The sequence below is a fragment of the Delphinapterus leucas genome, chromosome 20 (genome assembly GCF_059928025.1).
Source record: "Delphinapterus leucas isolate spDelLeu-1000000601 "Yukka" chromosome 20, BTC_Dleu_Yukka2, whole genome shotgun sequence".
NCBI classification, from domain to species: Eukaryota; Metazoa; Chordata; class Mammalia; order Artiodactyla; family Monodontidae; genus Delphinapterus; species Delphinapterus leucas.
In genome coordinates, this window is record NC_143148.1 from 6,914,878 (window position 1) to 6,933,773 (window position 18,896).

Here is an 18,896-nt window from a genome sequence, read left to right on the forward strand (position 1 = left end):
TACAACAGCCGAGACATGGAAGCACCATAAATGTCCATCGACAGATGAACGGATAAAGAAGAGGTGGCGTATATACACAATGGAATATTACTCAGCCACAAGAAAGAATGAAAGAATGCCACCGGCAGCAACATGCATGGACCTAGAGACTGTCATACTAAGTGAAACAAGCCAGACAGAGACAAATATCACATGATATCGTTTATATGTGGGCTCTAAAAAAATGATACACATGAACTTATTTACAGAACAGAAGCAGATCCACAGACATAGAAAACAGACTTACAGTTACTAAAGGGGAAAAGGGGGGAGGGATAAATTTGGAATTTGGGATTAACAGATACATGCTATTATGTATAAAATAGTTAACCAACAAGGACCTACAGCACAGGGAACTATACTCAATATCTTGTAATAACCTAAAGGGAAAATTATCTGAAAAAGAATGTGTATATGTGCGTATATATATATACATACACACACACACATATATATATACACACACACATATATCTGAATCACTTTGCTGTACACCTGAAACTAACACAACATTGTAAATCAACTATACCTCAATTTTTAAAAGTTAAAGGAAATTCTGAGTTAAAAAAAAAAACCTCTTAAATGGGTCAACTGATCAGCCCCTCATTCTAGATAAACAACTGAGGAAATGGTGTTCCTTTCTTCCTCTTGGGGTAATGGCAGGAAAAAAATACATAAATTTTTAAAATGTACTTCAACCTTCACTGTTTTTTAAGACACAGCAATTGACAATGAAACCTACAAGACATGCAAAAAAGGAAGAGAATGGGACTCACAGTCAAGAGAAAAATCAGTCCATGGAAACAGACCCACAGATGACCTAGATACTGGGATTATCACACAAGCACTTTGACTGTGTTAAGTAAGTTTCAGGACAAGATGGATACAATGGGTGAAGAGGCAGGGTTATTGCAGGAGGCATTTGAAACTGTAACACAGAACCAAAGGAAAATGCCAGAACTTCAAAATACAATATCTGAAATAAAAAGGTCACTGGATGAAATTGAGAGCAGAATGGACACACGTCAGAAGAATCAGTAAACTTGAAAACAGGTCAATAGAGATGATCTAACAGAGCAAAGAAAAAATATTGTAAAAAAAAAAATTAGCAGAGCTTTAATAACCTGTGAGACAGTATCAAGCAATCAAACATACATGTATTTGGAGTCCCAGAGGAAAGGTTAAAAAAAAAAAGGAGAGGAAGAAGTAAAATTGTCTTTAATCACAGAAAACATAATCGTAGCAAATCCAATGGAACCTACAAAACACCTACTAGCACCAAAATGTGAGTTTAGATAGATCGTAGGATACAAGATCAATAAACAAAATTGATTACACTTCCATATTCTAGCAATCAGAAATTAGCATCAAAAATGAAATACGTGGAAATAAATCGGACAAAGATGTGAAAGATGGGTACTGAAAAGTATAAAACATTTCTGAGATTAAATTAAAGAAGATCTAAATATATGGATATATATATCTTGCTCCTGGGCCAGAAAACTCAATATCATGAAGATCAATTTTTCCCAAACTAATCTACAGATTCAAAACAATCTCAAACCAAGGAGATTTTTTTTTGCTGTAGAAATTGACAAATTGATTGTAAAATACTGAATACACATGGGAATGCAAAGGGCCAAGAAGAGGTAAAATAACTTTGAAAAAGAAGAAAAAATTGGAGAACTAATGCTATCTGATTTTCAATATCTATGCAAAGCAAGTCAGTGGAGAGAGTCTTTTCAACAAATAGTGTTTGAACAACTGGATATCCAGATACATATAAAATTAACTTGGAGCTATGATAGCACCATATATAAAAATTAACTCAAAATGGATCATAGAAAATTAAAAGAAAAATGGATCATAGACCTAAAGGTAAAACCTATAACTAGACAACTTTTAGAAAAAAACTCATAGAAGGAAACCATTGTGACCCTAAGTTAGACAAAGATTTCTCAGACACAACACCAAAAGCATAATCCACAGAATAAAAAATTAAAACATTGGACTTCATCAAAACAAAAACTTCTGCTCTTTGAAAGTCTCTACTAAGAGAATGAAAAGAAAAGCTACAGACTGGATGAAAATATTTGCCAAGCAATATATCTGATAAAGAACTCATATTCAGAATATATAAAGAACTTTAGAAATTCAATGATAAGAAAAGAAACAATCCTTTTTTTAAAAAAAAAAAAAAGGCAAAAGATTTGAACAGGGACTTCACCAAAGAATATGTATGGATGGTAAATAAGCACATAAAAAGATGCTCAACATGGTTTATTGGGGAAATGTGAAGTAAAACCACTACATCTCTTGGAAACGTTAAAGTTTTATTCATGACAGTCAAAAACTAGAAACAGCAACTCAAATGTTCATCAACAGTATAGTACTTTTCAAAATGTGGTCTAGAAAGGAATAATAATCAGCAGTTAAAAAAAAAAGAGGAATGAATTATTGATGCATGCAAAAACATGGATGAGGGACTTCCCTGGTGGCACAGTGGTTAAGAACCCACCTGCCAATGCAGGGGACATGGATTCAAGCCCTGGTCCAGGAAGATCCCACATGACGTGGAGCAATTAAGCCCGTGTGCCACAACTACTGAGCCTGCGCTCTAGAGCCCGTGAGCCACAACTACTGAACCCACGTGCCACAACCACTGAAGCCCACGCGCCTAGAGCCTGTGCTCCGCAACAAGAGAAGCCACTGCACCGCAACAAAGAGTAGCCCCCGCTCGCCGCAACTAGAGAAAGCCCACGCGCAGCAATGAACAAACACAGCCAAAAATAATAAATAAATAAAATAAATAAATTTATTTAAAAAATGGATGAATCTCAAAGTAATTTTTCCAAGTGAAAGAAGCCAGTCAAAAATGAGATTTATATAAAAATAATTTATATAGAACTCTAGGAGATACAAAAAATTTTTCAAAAACATTTAAAAAATGTTTGATGATCTATGGAATGATATTAAGCAGTCAAACACACATGTATTTGAAGTCTGAGAAGAAGAGGAAAGAGAGAGAATGGGGCAGAAAAATATTTGAAGAAATAATGGCTGAAGATTTCCACATCTGATCAAAAACACCACCCCAAAGATATAGGAAGCTTGGCAAAGATAAATACAAAACCCCACAGCTGGATATCATAGTCAAACTGCTAAAAACCAAAGAGAAAGAGAAAAAATTAAAACCAGCCAGAAAACCACATCACACTACCTGCAGGGAAACAATGCTTTGAGTGACCACTAACTCTTCATCTGAAACAATGGAGGCCACAGATCATGGAATGATCTCTTTGAAGTGTGGAAAGAATAAAACCGTTTACCTGGAATTCAACAGTCAGTGAAAATACCTTTCAAAAATGAAGGCAAAATAAGGACTCTCACATTTTGCAGATGAAGAAATTGAGGCACAGAGAGGTCGGGCGATTTGCCCAAGCCACACAGCCAGAAAGGGCCTCAGCTGAGATTTGAACCTCAGGGTTGCCTGATCTTAATGCTCTGGGGTTCTGAGAACTTTATTCCATCCTCAGATTGCCAGCTGCTTAACATTATCCCTATCTCCTAGATGGGCAAACTGAGGCTGAAATGGGACAAGCAGTTTGCCTGAGGTCCACAGGAGTCAGCAGGAGAAGCAAGGTGTGTTATTTCATTTCATCTTCCTACAACCTTCTGGTGTACCTTCAGGACTCTTTTGGGAGTAAAAGTGGGTACCACCAATAATTATTTTGGGGCAAGAGACATAAGCCAGGATGGATGGGTGTCCTATTTTACAGAGGCTCAGAGGGAAGAGGCATCTGGCCCTAAGGTCCTCCCAAGTTCACAGCTGAGCTGTGACATCACATGTTACTGATTGCTCACAATGACCATGGGCAGCGTGGATCAGCATCCCAATTTCCCAGCTTGGTAACCCGAGGTGCCTCACCTGGTCGAACTTGCGCTGCTTCTTCTCCAGCGCGCTCACAAGCTGCCGCTGCTGTTCCAGGTCCACTGTGGCATCGTCCAGCTCTTGCTGCAGCCGCCGGCGGCCCCGCTCCAGCCTCTCCACCACTTCTGTCTTTTCTGCCAGGCGCTGGGTCAGGGCCTCAACCTCTCGGGTGGCCCGGCGCCGTGCCTCCTCCCCTGCCTCCAGCGCCCCCGCCTCTTCTTCCTGGCGCCGCCGCCACTCTGAGAGCTGGGGTGGGGGAGGAGAGAGAGGGAGGGTGTCACTCATGGCTGCGATCCAGGTGTGAGTTGGTGGGGCCCCATTTCCCAGATGAGGAGACTGAGGCCTGAAGGGGGAAATAATTCACTTCATTGGGCACTTCTGCCTCATGAGTAGGGATGAAGTTGTGAGTTCTATGAGCCCCAGCTCCTCCAGGAGATTAAAATGGTTCCCATCAGGGCCCAGAAGATGGATCAGGCCTGGGCTCTGTCCTGGGGAACCCCCAGTCTGGTGGGGGAGACTGAACATCACAGCCAGGGTGATGGAGGCTAAGGTAAAAGAAGTATGAGACCCATGGGAGTCCACAGGAGGGGTTCAAAAATCTATTTAGAACATTCAAGAGAGAATTCCTGGAGGAGGGGGCATTTGTGATGGATCTTGAAGTATGCATAGGAGTTTTCCAGTTAAAGAAGGATATTTGCAAGCATACATTCATCACTCATTCATTCAACAGGCATTTCTCAAGGTCTCCTATATGTCAGGCTCTATGTTGGCCTATGCTGGGGATCCAGACCTAACTCTGATGGGGTCCCACTTTCAAGCTGCTCCCAGTCTGATGCGGGGACTCATGGGCAAAGACAGTTCCAGCCAGGGTGACTGGAGTGGGGACAAAGGAGAAAGAAGGGTTGTGGGAGCCCAGAGCCGAATGGTCAGGGTTTTCCCAGAACAGGAGAGGCTGATGCTAAGTCCTGAAAAATGAAAAGGGTGCTCCCGAGAGAAGTGAAAAAAGAGATGAGAGATGAATACAGCTAAACATGAAGGAAGGACCAGAGAGTGCAGGGCCTCTGACACCCAGCTGAGAGGCATGGGTTTGGTCCGGGGGGAGCTGGAGAGCCATGGGAGGTCTGTGAGCTAGGGAAGGGCAGGGTCAACTCAGGGTGTAGAAAGACCCTGTGAAGTATGAGCTGGAAGGGGAGAGACTAGGGGCAGGGAGGTTTGAAGGGAGGCTGAGATGAGGATCCAGGTGGCTGGGGCTGTGGGGACAGAGAGTAGGGAATGAAACAGAGAGTTGGGGACAGGAGGGATGGGAGTCTGCACCTACAGGCTCTGGGGCTGAGGGAGAGACAGAGGCGGGTATGGCTTGAAGGGGTCTGGCCTATGACATGCTGGGCAATGGGGCCACCCCGGAGCAGGGGAACCCAGGAGGAACAGGCTGGGAGACTGGGCATCCCTTTGAGATCTCCCTGCGGGGCTGTTCACCTGGGCCTGCGCAGCCTGCAGCTCGCGGCCCGCCCGCTCCCTGGCAGCTGCCTCCTCATCCAGCTGCTCCCGCAGCCCTGCCGCCTCCGCCTCCAGGGCTCGTGCCCGGGACCCCAGGGTCAGCTTCGCTCTGGTCTCCTCCTGCAGCAGCTCCTGAAGAGGGATGGGAGAATGGATGTTACGTGTGGGCAGGAGCGTGGGGAGGCCTGGGGGGAGCCCGGTGGTGAGAGGTGGGCTGGGATCACCTGGGCATCGTGGAGCTGGGCCTCCATGCTGGTCAGCTCCTTGCTCAGCCTGATGGCTTTGGACTCGGCCTCGCTCAGTGCTCCAGACACAATCTCGAGTTCAGCCTGCAGGGAAGGGACATCTTCTAATGGCGGCTTCCAGCCAGCCAACCCCTCTGCTCCTCTGCCTCTAATCCCTACCACCATTGCTGGTGAGGATGCACCAGCATGGAAGGTGCAGCTGCCATGGAAACCAGTCTAGCAGCTCCTTAAAATGGCTCAATGCAGAGTTTCCATACAGCCCAGCAATTCCACCCCTAGGTGTGTACCCAGGAGAAATGAAAAGAAGTCTAGGCAAAAACTTGTACAGGGGTGTTCACGACAGCATTATTCGCAATTGCTGAAAAGCAGAAATAACTCAAATGTCCATCCACGGATGATTGGATAAACAAAATGTGGTCTATCCAGACAATGGAATATTATTTGGCCATAAAAAGGAATGAAGTACTGACACATGCTACAACATGGATGAACCTTGAAAACATTATGCTAAATGAAAGAAGCCAGACACAAAAGGACAAATATTGTATGATTCCATTTCTATGAAATGTCCAGAATAGGAAGTCTAGAGAGACAAAAGAAGGGGATTAGTGGTTGCCGGGGCAGGGGGTGGGACTGGAGGATGATGGCTGCACGGTACAGGATTTCTTTCTGGGCTGATGAAAATGTCCTAAAATTAGGTTACGGTGATGACTGTACAACTCTATGAATATACTAAAAACGATTGAATCGTACATTTTATTTTATTATTTTTTTAAATATTCATTTATTTATTTTGGCTGTGCTGGGTGTTAGTTGTGGCATGTGGGATCTAGTTCCCTGACCAGGGGTCAAACCCAGGCCCGCTGCATTGGGAGCACAGAGTCTTACCCACTGGACCACCAGGGAAGTCTCAAATTGTACATTTTAAATGGGTGAATTATACGGTATGTGAGTTATATTACAATAAAGCTGTTCCCCCGGCATGCACATCACCACCACAATGATCCCGGGTGCAGCTCCTGGTCTCACGTTCCTTCGCTGTAGGAATCGGGCAGCAGCTTACCACTTTCTCCCCCCTGGACTGTTGCCTCCATAGTGTAGGACCTCATCTGCTTTGTTCCCTGCTGTGTCCTCAGGGCTCAAAACAGAGCCTGGCACACAGTAGGTGCTCAGAAAATGTTTGTTGGGTGAGTGCCTCCAGCACACGTGTGTTACCCTGAACCTTCTTCTCTCCCTTTTTGAGGTTCACTTAACAAACAAGGTTGGGTTCAAATTCTGGCTGGTAAGAAAATTTATCTGAAAACTTGGAAATAAGAAAAGGCAGTGGTCAGGCATCCTTTAGAAAGGACAGGACTGGGACTTCCCTGGTGGCGCAGCGGTTAAGAATACACCTGCCAACGCAGGGGACATGGGTTCGAGCCCTGGTCCGGGAAGATCCCACATGCCGCAGAGCAACTAAGCCCGTGCACTACAACTACTGAGCCTGTGCTCTAGAGCCCGTGAGCCACAACTACGGAGCCCGTGTGCCACAACTACTGAAGCCTGCGTGCCTAGAGCCCGTGCTCCGCAACAAGAGAAGCCACCGCGATGAGAAGCCCGCACACCACAACGAAGAGTAGCCCCCGCTCACAGCAACTAGAGAAAGCATGCGTGCAGCAACGAAGACCCAATGCGGCCAAAAATAAATAAATCAATCAATAAATCACTTTGTTGTACACTTGAAACTAACACATTGTAAATCAACTACACTTCTATAAAGCTTACATTTGATTGCCCTTTGGGACATTAACCGGTTTTGTCTCTGACTGCGCCATTTCGTTCTGGCATTCTCTCTTTTGCTGACTACACACACACCAATTTGTTGTTGTTTCTCTCCTTGAACATCTTTGACATTCTGCTGGATCCCTCATTAATGCTTTTTTTAAAATATTTATGTTTTTATTGAAGTATAATTGATTTACAATGTTGTGTTAGTTTCAGGGGTACAGCTAAGTGATTCGGTTATACATACATTATACACATATTCGTTTTCAGATTCTTTTCTCATATAGCTTATTACAAAATATTGAGTATAGTTCCTTGTGTTATACAGTAGGTCCTTGTAGTTCATGTATTTTATATATATTAGTGTGTATATATTACTCCCAAATTCCTAATTTACCCCTCCCCTGCAACTTTCCCCTTTGGTAACCATAAGTTTGTTTTCTATGTCTGTGAGTCTGTTTCTGTTTTGTAACTAAGTTCATTTGTATCATTTTTTTAGACTCCACATATAAACGATATCATATGATACTTGTCTTTCTCTGTCTGACTTACTTCACTTAGTATGATAATCTCTAGGTCCATCCATGTTGCTGGAAATGGCATTATTTCATTCTTTTTTATGGTTTATTAATGCTTTAAATAAATCTTTGACGTGGGCTTATTATGTCTTTGTATGACGGTCATGCTTTGAACTTCTGAAAATGATATTTTGAGCTGACCTTGGTACCTCCTGGCTGTGCGACTTGGGCAAGTGATTCCTATCTTTTTTTTTTTTAAAAAATTATTTATTTATTTATTTGGCTGCGCCAGGTCTTAGTTATGGCATGCAGGATCTTCGCTGTGGCATGAGGGATATTTTAGTTGAGGAATGCATGCGGGATCTAGTTCCCTGACCAGGGATCGAACCCGGGCCCCCTGCATTGGGATCATGGAGTCTTAACCACTGGACCACCAGGGAAGTGCCTGATTCCTATCTTTTTGGTGCTCAGTTTTTCTCATCTGTGAAATGGGGATGATAACAGGACCTACCTCCCAGGGCTGCTTTGAAGAGTCAATGAAATAATGAACGTAAAGTGACTAGCTCAGTGCCTGGCATATACCTGTGCTCAATATATAGGTACATCTGACAATTTTTGAGAGCCTACTGAGAACCCAGGAACTATTCTAAAAGCTTTCCAAGTTTAGGCTCGCTGGATTCACACACCGACCCTATGAGGTAGATACTATTATTAGTCTAAGTTTACATAAAGGGAAGCCGAGGCACAGAGAGGTTAGGCAATTTGCCTAAGATCACACAGCTACAAGTGGTGGAACTGAGATTTTAGCCCAGGCAGAATGGCTCTAGAGCTGCCCTGTCCAATATGGTAGCCACTAGCCTTAGGTGGCTATTTAACTTTAAAGTAATTAAAATTAAATAAAATGAAAATCCAGCTCCTCAGTTGTACTCCTCACATGCCAGGTGGATAGTGCAGTTACAGAACATTTCCATCACTGAAGAAAGTTCTACTGACCAGTGCAACCTAGAACTCCTGCTATCAGCCACCAGACTCTACTCCTGGTGTCACTTTTATTTCTGTAACACGTAAAGTGCTTAGGAGAATGAGCACTACATAGCTTAATTCCATGGGGGCAGCCCCTAGCTGTCCCCCCAAATCCCTTCTTCCCTGGTCCCACTGTGACGGGCTGTTAGGTAGGCCCATGGCTGCCAGCTAGAAACTATATTTCCCAGTCTCCTTTGCAGCTAGCTGTGGTCATGTGATTATGTTACGGCCAATGGAATGCAAGCAAAGTGATATATGCAAATTCCATCCCATCCTCTTTTCCCCTTCCTAAGCTGGAGCACACAGGTGCCCACAATCCAGATTTAACTCTGAAGATGAGGTCAATGCCCTCAGGGATAATGGAGTGACCTCATGGAGCATAAATGTCCCGCCAGCCTCCACTGCTTACTCTGAGCCTATTTCCTGAGACGGAAGACACATGTCTTTTATTCAAGCTGATGAATTCTGGAGTCTCTTTGTTATATCGACTTAACTTTCACCTTAACTATACACTCTGTTAATCCTGAAATTGAAAATGGTAACAGTGTTTTCCCCGCCTTGGGGCTGGGGAATTAAAAGTCATTCTTACCCTCTTTCTCCTTCTTTGTATTCCCAGTAATAAACAGGTATTGGTCGCTTAGTTAAAAAACATAATAAAATTTTTAAAACCCACATTTTTTCTAACAGTCATAGTATGATATTGTCCTGACACAGGCCCAAGTATTCACGCTGGGTTTTTCTAATCAGACCATGGATTATTTAAGACCAGAAGATAAGAGGGTGGAGGGTGGGCGCTGTGGCAGGGTTAAGAGCTACAGGATCAGTCATGCCTGGGTTCACGCTTTGGCTGAGGGACCCAAGACAATCAACTTCACCTCCCTGGGCCTCAGTTTCCTTGTGTGTAAAATGGGAACAATATTAGCACTTCCCTCAAAGAAGCATTAGGAGGAGCCTTTGGCAAAATACACAGGATGTTTGGTGCATAGTAATCACTCACCAAATACTAGCTATTAATGTGTGATTATGTTGGAAAAGTTGGAAAGGACAGTAGGGTTGATGTGGACCAAACTGAAGTCCAGAGAGGGCAGGCATCTCACCCAAAGCCACACAGCACAGACCACCCCCTACCTAGCCGCCCCACTCACCTGGGCTCGCTGCAGCTTCTCAGTAGCCTCTGCTCGTGCCCGCTCCCCATCGCCAGCCCGGCCCTGCACCTCCTGCAACTGTGACTCCAGGCGACGCCTCCGTTGCTCACCCTCCTGACGTGCGGTCTGCAGGTTGCTTAGCTCCGTCCGTAGCTCAGACACTTCAGCCTCCAGAGCCAACCGGGTCTTCTCCCATGTACCTTTGCTCTGGTGGGGGAGAGAGACAGCAATGATTTTATGATTCCCTTTCTCTACCAGACCAGGCACATGAACGCCCCAAGTCCTTTGTACTGTCTATTCCCTCTGGAACTCCTCACTGTTCCTTAAAGACCCAGGCACATTCCTGCCTCAGGGCCTTTGCACTGGCTGTTCCCTCTGCCTGGAACATGTTTCCCTGTGATGCCAGGATGGCTCACCCATCACCTCCCTCAGTTTTTTACTCAGATGTCATCTTTTCACTCAATCTCTCCAAGGCCTCTCTATTTCAAATCACAACACGCCCCCACCTGGCCATTAGCACTCTGAAACCCCTTTTCCTGTTCGTCATCTTCCCGTAGCACTTATGACCCCGCTATATATTATGAATGTGTTTAGATTGTTTACTCTCTGCCTTGCCTGCTAAAACGTGAGCTCCACGACGGAAGTGGGTATTGGTTGCTTGGCTCACAGCTGGGGCCCCCAGTACCAACCCGGGAATATACTACATGTTCAATTAACATCTGCTGAATGCAAGATGGATCAGGGACATGGATACGTGAGGAGAAAAATGGGCTGGCCTAGAACCAGCCAGAGGTACCTCCTCCAACCCAGCATCCTGCTTCCCCTCCCCATGGCTCCCCATACACTCCTCCCCCATCTCAACCCACCCTCCGGGCTTGCTCCAGCTGCTCTGCCAGCTCTCCCAGTGCCTGGCCATGGCGCTGCCGCAGCTCCTGCACCGCCACCTCATGAACGCGCGTTTCCTCCTCCAGAGCCTTCTTCAACTCTGTCACCTCCTGTTCTCTCTTGGACCTTTTATTGGGGAAGGGGAAGGGAACAGAATTTCAGAATAGAGGAAGGCTGGGACTTCGAGGGAGCCCCTGACTGCTGGTTGTGCCTCCTTTTATTCTTTCCCTCCAAGGATGGGGACCTCACTCTACATTCCCCAAGGGATCTGGGCAGTGATGCTGCAGAAGAAGGGTGGCTTTAAGGGTGAGCTCCTATGCATCTTTCAAAAACCTTATTCAAAAGGCCCCTTCTCAAAGAAGTCTTTTTGGACTCCCTCCCATAGAGTGATACAAGGGCCCTCTCTGATCATCCACGATGCCCTGTCGTACTCCATTAAAGCTCACTTTGTTCTGCACTGTGTCTGTCTTTGCCCGAATCTGCCTACCCCTGGACTGGGAGGTCCTGAGGGCAATGCCTGAGTCTTGACTCATCTCTGTCCCCAGCGTGGCCCACGCTGGGCCCAGAGCCCGTGTCCAATAAACAACTGTTGAACGACTAAACAACTGTGTAGATGGAGAGCTTGGACCCACATCCTTTTCCCTGCCCCGCCCCCAGCCCCCATGTGCCCCACCTGTGCCAGCTGCAGGCCACCCAGCCTCACCGGAGCTCCTGCTGCGCATTGGTGGAGTCCAGCGTGTCCTCCAGCTCGCTCCGCAGCGCCTCCAGCTCCTCACCCAGGTCCCGGCGCTGCTTCTCTGCCTTGGCCCTGGCTGCGCGCTCAGCCTCCAGGTCCTCCTGGGCCTCGGCCAGCCCCGCTTGTGCTTCCCGCAGGGATTTGAGCAGCTGGGCCCGGGCCCCGCCCTCATCCTCTGCCCTGGGGGTGGACGAGGACCAGGGGGTTGGTATAGGGGCAGGCAGGGGGTGGGGACGATTTCTAGGGGTTGGAGGGCCAGACACGGCCAGTCCCCGGTTAAAAGCCCAGCTCTGCCCTTGGGCATGTGTCTCCAGTACTCAGAGCCTCAGTTTTCTTAGCTGTAAAATGGGGATGACACCACCAGTAATCACAGGGACACTTATTAAGCTCCTGCCACTTGAGAGCACTTTATCATTTTGTGTAACATTCATGCCAAATGAGGAAACAGAGGCCCAGAGCGGGAAAGTACTTGCCCTGGTCACACGGTCAGTGGGTGGCTGACCCCAGAGTCCCTCCTCATAACCCCTATGGGATCGAGCTCTTGCAAAGAGAAGCTGAATGGAGCAGCAGCGTGGACTCTGGGTTAAATGGCTCAGGGAGGTGGTCCAGTGGTTAGGACTCTGCACTTCCACTGCAGGGGGGTGTGGGTTCGATCCCTGGTCTGGGAACTAAGATTTCACAAGCCGTGCGGCAGTGGCCAAAAAAAAAAAGAAAAAACAAAAAAAACCCTGTAAGAATGGCTCAGGGAGATGCACCGACCACGGTCTGTATCCCCTGCTCGGCCACCTGCCCTGGCAAGTGACAGCTTCTCTGAACTGCAGGCTCCTGATCTGTGAGAAAGCGTGATTGCCCCCCTTCACAGGGCTGCCGCGAGGTTGGCAATGTAGCGCCAAAGGCTACGTGTTATATGATTCCACGTGAAAGAGTAAGAATTGGCAAACCCTATGCGGACAGAAAGCAAATCGGTGGTTGCCGGGGGTTGGGGGCAGGGGAAACTGGAAGTGACTGCGTCATGGGATTTTTTTTTGAGGTGATGAAAATGTTCTGAATAGAGGTAGTGGTTGCACAACATTGCAGACACACCAAAGGCCACTGAACTGTATGCTTTAAAATGGTTAATTTTTTTTCTTTCTGGCTGTGCCACGCATCTTGCAGGATCCCAGTGAAAGCACGGTAGTGAAAGCACGGAGTCCTAATCGCTAGACCACCAGGGAACTCCCTAAAATGGTTAATTTTGTTATGTGAATTTCACCTCAATACAAAAGAAAACGGAAAAAAATAACGGCAATAACGGAAGGTAGGAACAGACACACGCAGCATCTAATGAGGGCTTAGGGTGTGCCAAGCATGTTCTCAGCCCTTTCTCATTTAATCCCTACACTAATCCTAGGAGAGTTTCTATAATCATGCCCTTTTTCCAGATAGAGAAACTGAGGCTCGAGAGGTGATGTCACCCAGGTGAGCTCACATGGCCAAAAAGGGGGGGAGCCAGGATTTGAACCCAGAAGTCAGGCTGGAGGGTGCGTGTTCTTAACCCCCCTCCACCGACCCCGTGTCCCATCGATTCTCAGATGCACGTTTTCCCCACATTGTAACCTCTCTGAAATCAAGCTGCGCCCATACACAAGGGCACCTCAGGTCGCATGGAGTGCAGTGGGTGAAAAGCACTTGAAACACCGCGCATCATATCTGGCACACAGTAAGTGCTCAATAATTGTGAATGACTGTAAGTATGATGATTATGATTCCTAAGATGGCCAGACCACCTATCCAATCACAGCGGACTCTGGGCTGTTTGGTTTTGAGAGGCTGGGGTTGTGGGAGAAGAAGAAATAGCATTTCCTTGCCTCTGTGCAAGAAACTGTGTAAGTCACCAGACACGTAGGGCCCGGTTTCAGTTTTCCCTTAACCAGGTGGGCTTGGAACTCTGTGTCCATCTTACAGAAGGGGACACGGAGGCTCAGAGTGGGTGTGCACGGCTGGTGAGCGGCTCGGCCGAGCTCTGTACCTGCGGGAGGGTCTCGCCAGGCGCCCCCAACGCTGGCAGGCGGTGCCCCCGTGCTGTGCACCCCACCTGGCCCACTCCGCACCTGGCCAAGGCGACCTGCAGCTCCTCCTCCTTGCGGCCCAGCTGGGCCCGCAGCTCCTCCGCCCGCTGCTGCTGTTCCACCATCTGCTCCTGCAGCTCTGAGCCCTCCACGTCCAGCCGCCGCTTCAGCTTCTCCAGCTCCTGGCGGCTCTTCTCCTCCTTCCGGAGGCGATCTGGAGGCGGGAGGTGGGGGGGTGGGGCATGCACAAGGGAGCCAGACCCACACACCCAGGGAGACCCACGGCCCCGCAGTCAGGCTGAGCTCAGCGTCTCTTTCCACCCCTCCCGCTCCTTCCCAGCTTCCCCATCCCTGGGATCGCCCACTGGTCCCCAGACCCCCAGATGCCTTCTCCCCTCCGGCCCCCAGGGACAGCCCCTGCTCCTGCCTGCTGGCTCTCTCTGCCCTGCCCTTTCCTCCCTGCCTCCCCGGCCTCCTCCTGTGCTCTCTCCCTTCCGCTTCTGCTTCTGAGTCCACAGCAAGGGACAGAGATAAAGAAGGGTCTGAAACAGCTAGCGGGACCGTCAGATTGAGAGAGACCCAAGACACTTAGGAGAGAGTGAGAGAAGTGGATGGAGAGAGACAGAAACAACTTAAGAGCTGGGAGGACACCTAACCTGTCCCGAGTCTTCTTTCCTGCCCCCATTTAACAGATATGACCACTGAGGCCCCACAGCACATGGAGGTCACCCGAGGTACCCCCTGACCCCGCTGGAGTGTGCACGGGCCCCCACTGAGGGGCAGGTGCTCACCCTCCATGTCTGCAATCGTGGCCTCGTATTTGAGTCGAAGCTTATTGAGGCTCTTGACTTTCTCCTCCTCCTCAGCTGCCTGGGATGAGAACTCGGCCAGACGCTCCTCCAGCAGCTTCCGCTCCTGAGGGTGGTAGGAGGTGGGGGTGGGGCGTCAGGGGCCCGACCCTCATCTTCGATATCATTCTCATCTGCGTTTCTGCTTATCTCCATCCTTCCCTGACCTTTCCTGCTCCCACCCCCTTCCCTCCTTTTGCATTCTTTAGGGTCTAGGGACCCGTCCTACCCCCACCGGGTTCACGCCTGTTAACTGTGGAGACTCCCACTATTTGAAGGACACTCCCATTCATTAACCCATTGGCCCACAGATGGATACTGAGGTTGATTCAAATCAATTGTTATTATAAACAACACTGCAGTGAACATCTTTGCACATGTGCTGCACTTATGGGTGAGTTCTGGAGCCTTGTGACTACTACAGGTCCAGCTCATGGACCAGCAGCATCAGCACCAAACGGAAGCTTGCTAGGAATGGAATCTCAGGTTCCACCCGAGACGTGCTGAATCAGAATCTGCATTTTAACAAGTTCTCCATATAATTCCTGGGCACGGTGGAGTTTGAGAAGCACTGGCCTGGAGCAGCTCTTTTCTTTTTTCTTTCTGTTTATTATTTTTATTTATTATTTTATTTTTAAATTTATTTTTGAGCAGCACTTTTCAAACTGTCAGTGGTTTTGGAAATCAAGGCAGGGGGTCAGCACTACCTCAAAAAGGAACAAATAGAACAGAGTAGAAGAGAAGAGCCACTGCATCCAAGGAATGTTGCAAAAAACTGTGCATCCTTGAGCTCTCAACTCAGGCACCATTGCCTCCAGGAAGCCTGCCCTGACTACCCGTAGCACAAGTCAGGCCACCCCACTTCCATGGTTTTCTGTTCTTTTCTGACAGTTTATAATTAGTTCATGATGTGTGGTTATATTGATTTCCTGGGGTGACTCATCTAGCTTCCCTCTCCCCCCATGCCCCTGTGAGGACAGAAATGGTTTTCTAGTTAGTTAAATGCCATATCCCCTGTGCCTAGTCCAGTCCTGGCTGTGCCATGTTAAAGATGGTGGCAGACTCTTCACCATGTCCCCAGCCAGAGGCAGAGTCTAATTCCCCAACCCTTGAATCTAGACTGAGTCTGCTTTAAGCTCAGTGGTCTGCAGACCACAGCCTGCAGGCCAAATATGGCCCACTGCTTGTGTTTATAAATAAAGTTTTATTGGGACACAGTCACGCCCATTTGATCACAGACCACCTGTGGCTGCTTTCATGCTACAATGGCAGAATTGAGTGGTTGTCACAGAAACGGAGTGGCCTGCCAAGGCCCGAATATTTACTATCTGGCCTTCTAGAGAAAATGTTTGCCAACACCTGATCTATAGAATTCAAGGGAAGTGATGCCGTGTCGGTTCCAGCCTTAAGCCTTTCAGAGACCTGCCCACTTCCACTTCTTTTTCTGGGAGCCCTGAGCTGCCAGGTGAGAAACCCAGGCTCTCCCGTGGGCAGAGAGGTCACACAAAAGAGCACCTGGACACCAGCCCTCCAGCGCCCGCCACTACGTCATCGCGACTGCCTAAGGGGACCACAGTCCAGCCCACCCACACAACGATGGGATGTAATGAAACGGGGGTCGTTTTTAGCGATGCGGCCTTGGGGTGTCGGATGATCCAGAGATAGATAATGACACATAATAGCTGCTCAATAAATACCAGCTTGAGTGAAGCTGTGACAGAGACGCAAGGAGCTGGAAAGGGTTCAAAGGAGACACAGCCAAGACCGAGAGTTTGAAGACCCCTAGAGGTGGGGCAAGCTGGGGGGGATGCAGAGAAGGACCTGTGCTCACCAGTGAGCCCACTCCCCCTGCCCTTGGGGCTCACAGCCCACCCACCTTGCTCAGCTTGGCGTTCTGATCTTCCAAGAGTAACAGATCCTCCCCAAACTTTTTCAGCTTTGCCTCCGTCGTCACTTTCTCCAGCTGCAGCTTCTGCCGGGCCCCTTCCTCAGACTCGAGGTGGGTCTCCAGCTCCTGCAGTGGGGAGAAGGTAGGGTTGAGGACCCAGCGGCTGGGGACTGGCGTGTCATGGGAAGGATGGGTGGAGGGGATGGTTCACGGATCTCCGGGGCTCGTGGCTCAGACAGGTCCACAGTCTGAGTGGGGCTGGGAAGGATCCAACGCTTACTTTTCATTCATTGGGTCAATAAACACTGATTGAGTGCCTGGTGGGGGCCAGGCACCGTTTGAGGTATTAGGATAGATAAAAATCTTTGTCTATCACATTGAAATCACATTCTTGTATGTGTGTGTGAAGATTATAAACAATAAACATGTCACAGAGATGGGCACCGTCCACTACGGCAGTCGCCAGGCACGCGGGGCGATTTGTGGTGTGAGACTGGAAATTAAGATTCAATATTTTGCAATGACATGAACGGACCTCAAGGGCATTATGCTAAGGGAAATAAGTCAGACAGAGAAAGACAAATACCAGACAATCTCACTTATGAGTGGAATCGAAGAAACAAAACTAAAACAAGAAAAAAACACAAGCTCAGGGCTCTCCTGGTGGCGCAGTGGTTGGGAATCCGCCTGCCAATGGAGGGGACACGGGTTCGATCCCTGGTCCGGGAAGATCCCACATGCCGCGGGGCAGCTAAGCCCATGTGCCACAACTACTGAGCCCAACTGCTGCAACTACTGAAGCCTGCGTGCCTAGAGCCCGTGCTCCACAGCAGGGGGAAGCCACCTCAATGAGAAGCCCGCGCACGGCAAGGAAGAGTAGCCCCCGCTCGCCACAACTAGAGAAAGCCCACACACAGCAACGAAGACCCAACACAGCCAAAAATAAATAAATAAATGAATAAATAAAAACGCAAGCTCAGGGAATTCCCTGGTGGTCCAATGGTTAGGACTTGGTGCTCTCACTGCCGAGGGCCTGGGTTCAATCCCTGATCGGGAAACTAAGATCCTGCAAACTGAGTGGCACAACAAAACAAAACAAAACAAAACCCACAGGCTCATAGATGCAGAGAACAGATTGGTAGCTGCCAGAGGTGTGCGGGTAGGGAGGTGGGAGAAATGGGTGAAGGGGCTCAAACTTCCAGTTATGAAATAAGTCATAGGGATGTAATGTACAGCATGGCGGCTGTAGCTAATAATACTTTATTGTGTATTTGAAAATTGCTAAGGGAGCAGATCTTAAAAATTCTCATCACAAGAAAAATTTTTTTCTAACTACTTAAGATGCTGGATGTAAATTAGACTTATTGCGGTGATCACTTTGCAATGTATATAGGTATCGAATCATTATGTGTACACCTGAAAGTAATATAATGTTATATGTCAATTACACCTCAATTTTTAAAAATTCAATATTACGTGTGGCCTTGATGGCTGGTAAAATTGGGAGTCCCTATAATGGCCTAATCACAAGTCCTTCTACCTGCCCTGCTACCAAAGATAAGGTCCCCTAACCAATAACCCTCTGTATCCTGGGGACCAGACAGGGTACCTGCTTATCCCTATCTAGTAAGCTTCAGTTACCTGCTAGTCCTTGGAATTATTTAAAACAAACCAATCGGGAATTCCCTGGTGGTCCAGTGGTTAGGACTCTGCGTTTCCACTGTAGGGGGCATGGATTCGATCCCTGGTCGGGGAACTAAGATCCCGCATGCTGTGTGACACAGCCAAAAAATAAATAAATAAATAAATGAACAAACCAATCACATCTTCCTGCAGGAAACAGGGGTCACCTCATCCTCTTGTTACTACTAGGCTTGCCTCTCACAGCTGCAGCTTGTTCATGCCATTCCTGAATGCAACCCCACTGTGACTCTCTGTGCCATGGTGTCTGCCTCCCTCAGGCTGTGAACATTTGTGACTAATAACGTGCTTTCTGTCTCATCTGTCCAGGATCAGGTGTGGTGTGTTAGGCCATCTCCATAACCACAGGGCAGGATCCCCGCCCCCCTCACCAATGGGGTCAAGAGGAGGTAATTAAAGCACTACTGAGTTCTTAAAATGTGACCAGTCTAAAAAAAAAAAAAATGTGACCAGTCTGAGTCATCGAATTTTCAATTTAATTCGATTTCTTTTAAATTTAAAACCAGTCACTCAATTAATTATTGGGGAACTTTTAAGTATGTTTGGATCAACTTGGGGATGTTAATCTACTTTTTTTCACAGAAGAAGTTATGAAACACAAATGCAGATGAAGTCCTGCCAATGAAAA

At 47.6% G+C, this 18,896-nt stretch overlaps 1 protein-coding gene across 1 annotated transcript in view; it reads right to left on the minus strand.

Moving 5' to 3' along the window:
* Positions 1-18,896, minus strand: part of MYH14 (myosin heavy chain 14) — a 90,743-nt gene that overhangs the window by 19,454 nt on the left and 52,393 nt on the right. The window contains exons 24-32 of the mRNA XM_022586090.3: positions 16,556-16,693; positions 14,623-14,746; positions 13,874-14,045; positions 11,751-11,963; positions 11,029-11,173; positions 10,163-10,369; positions 5,692-5,796; positions 5,447-5,599; positions 3,968-4,216 (exon numbers count right to left, since the gene is read on the minus strand). Coding sequence (XP_022441798.2) covers positions 3,968-4,216; positions 5,447-5,599; positions 5,692-5,796; positions 10,163-10,369; positions 11,029-11,173; positions 11,751-11,963; positions 13,874-14,045; positions 14,623-14,746; positions 16,556-16,693 — 1,506 coding nt within the window. The remainder of the gene's footprint in view (positions 1-3,967; positions 4,217-5,446; positions 5,600-5,691; positions 5,797-10,162; positions 10,370-11,028; positions 11,174-11,750; positions 11,964-13,873; positions 14,046-14,622; positions 14,747-16,555; positions 16,694-18,896) is intronic.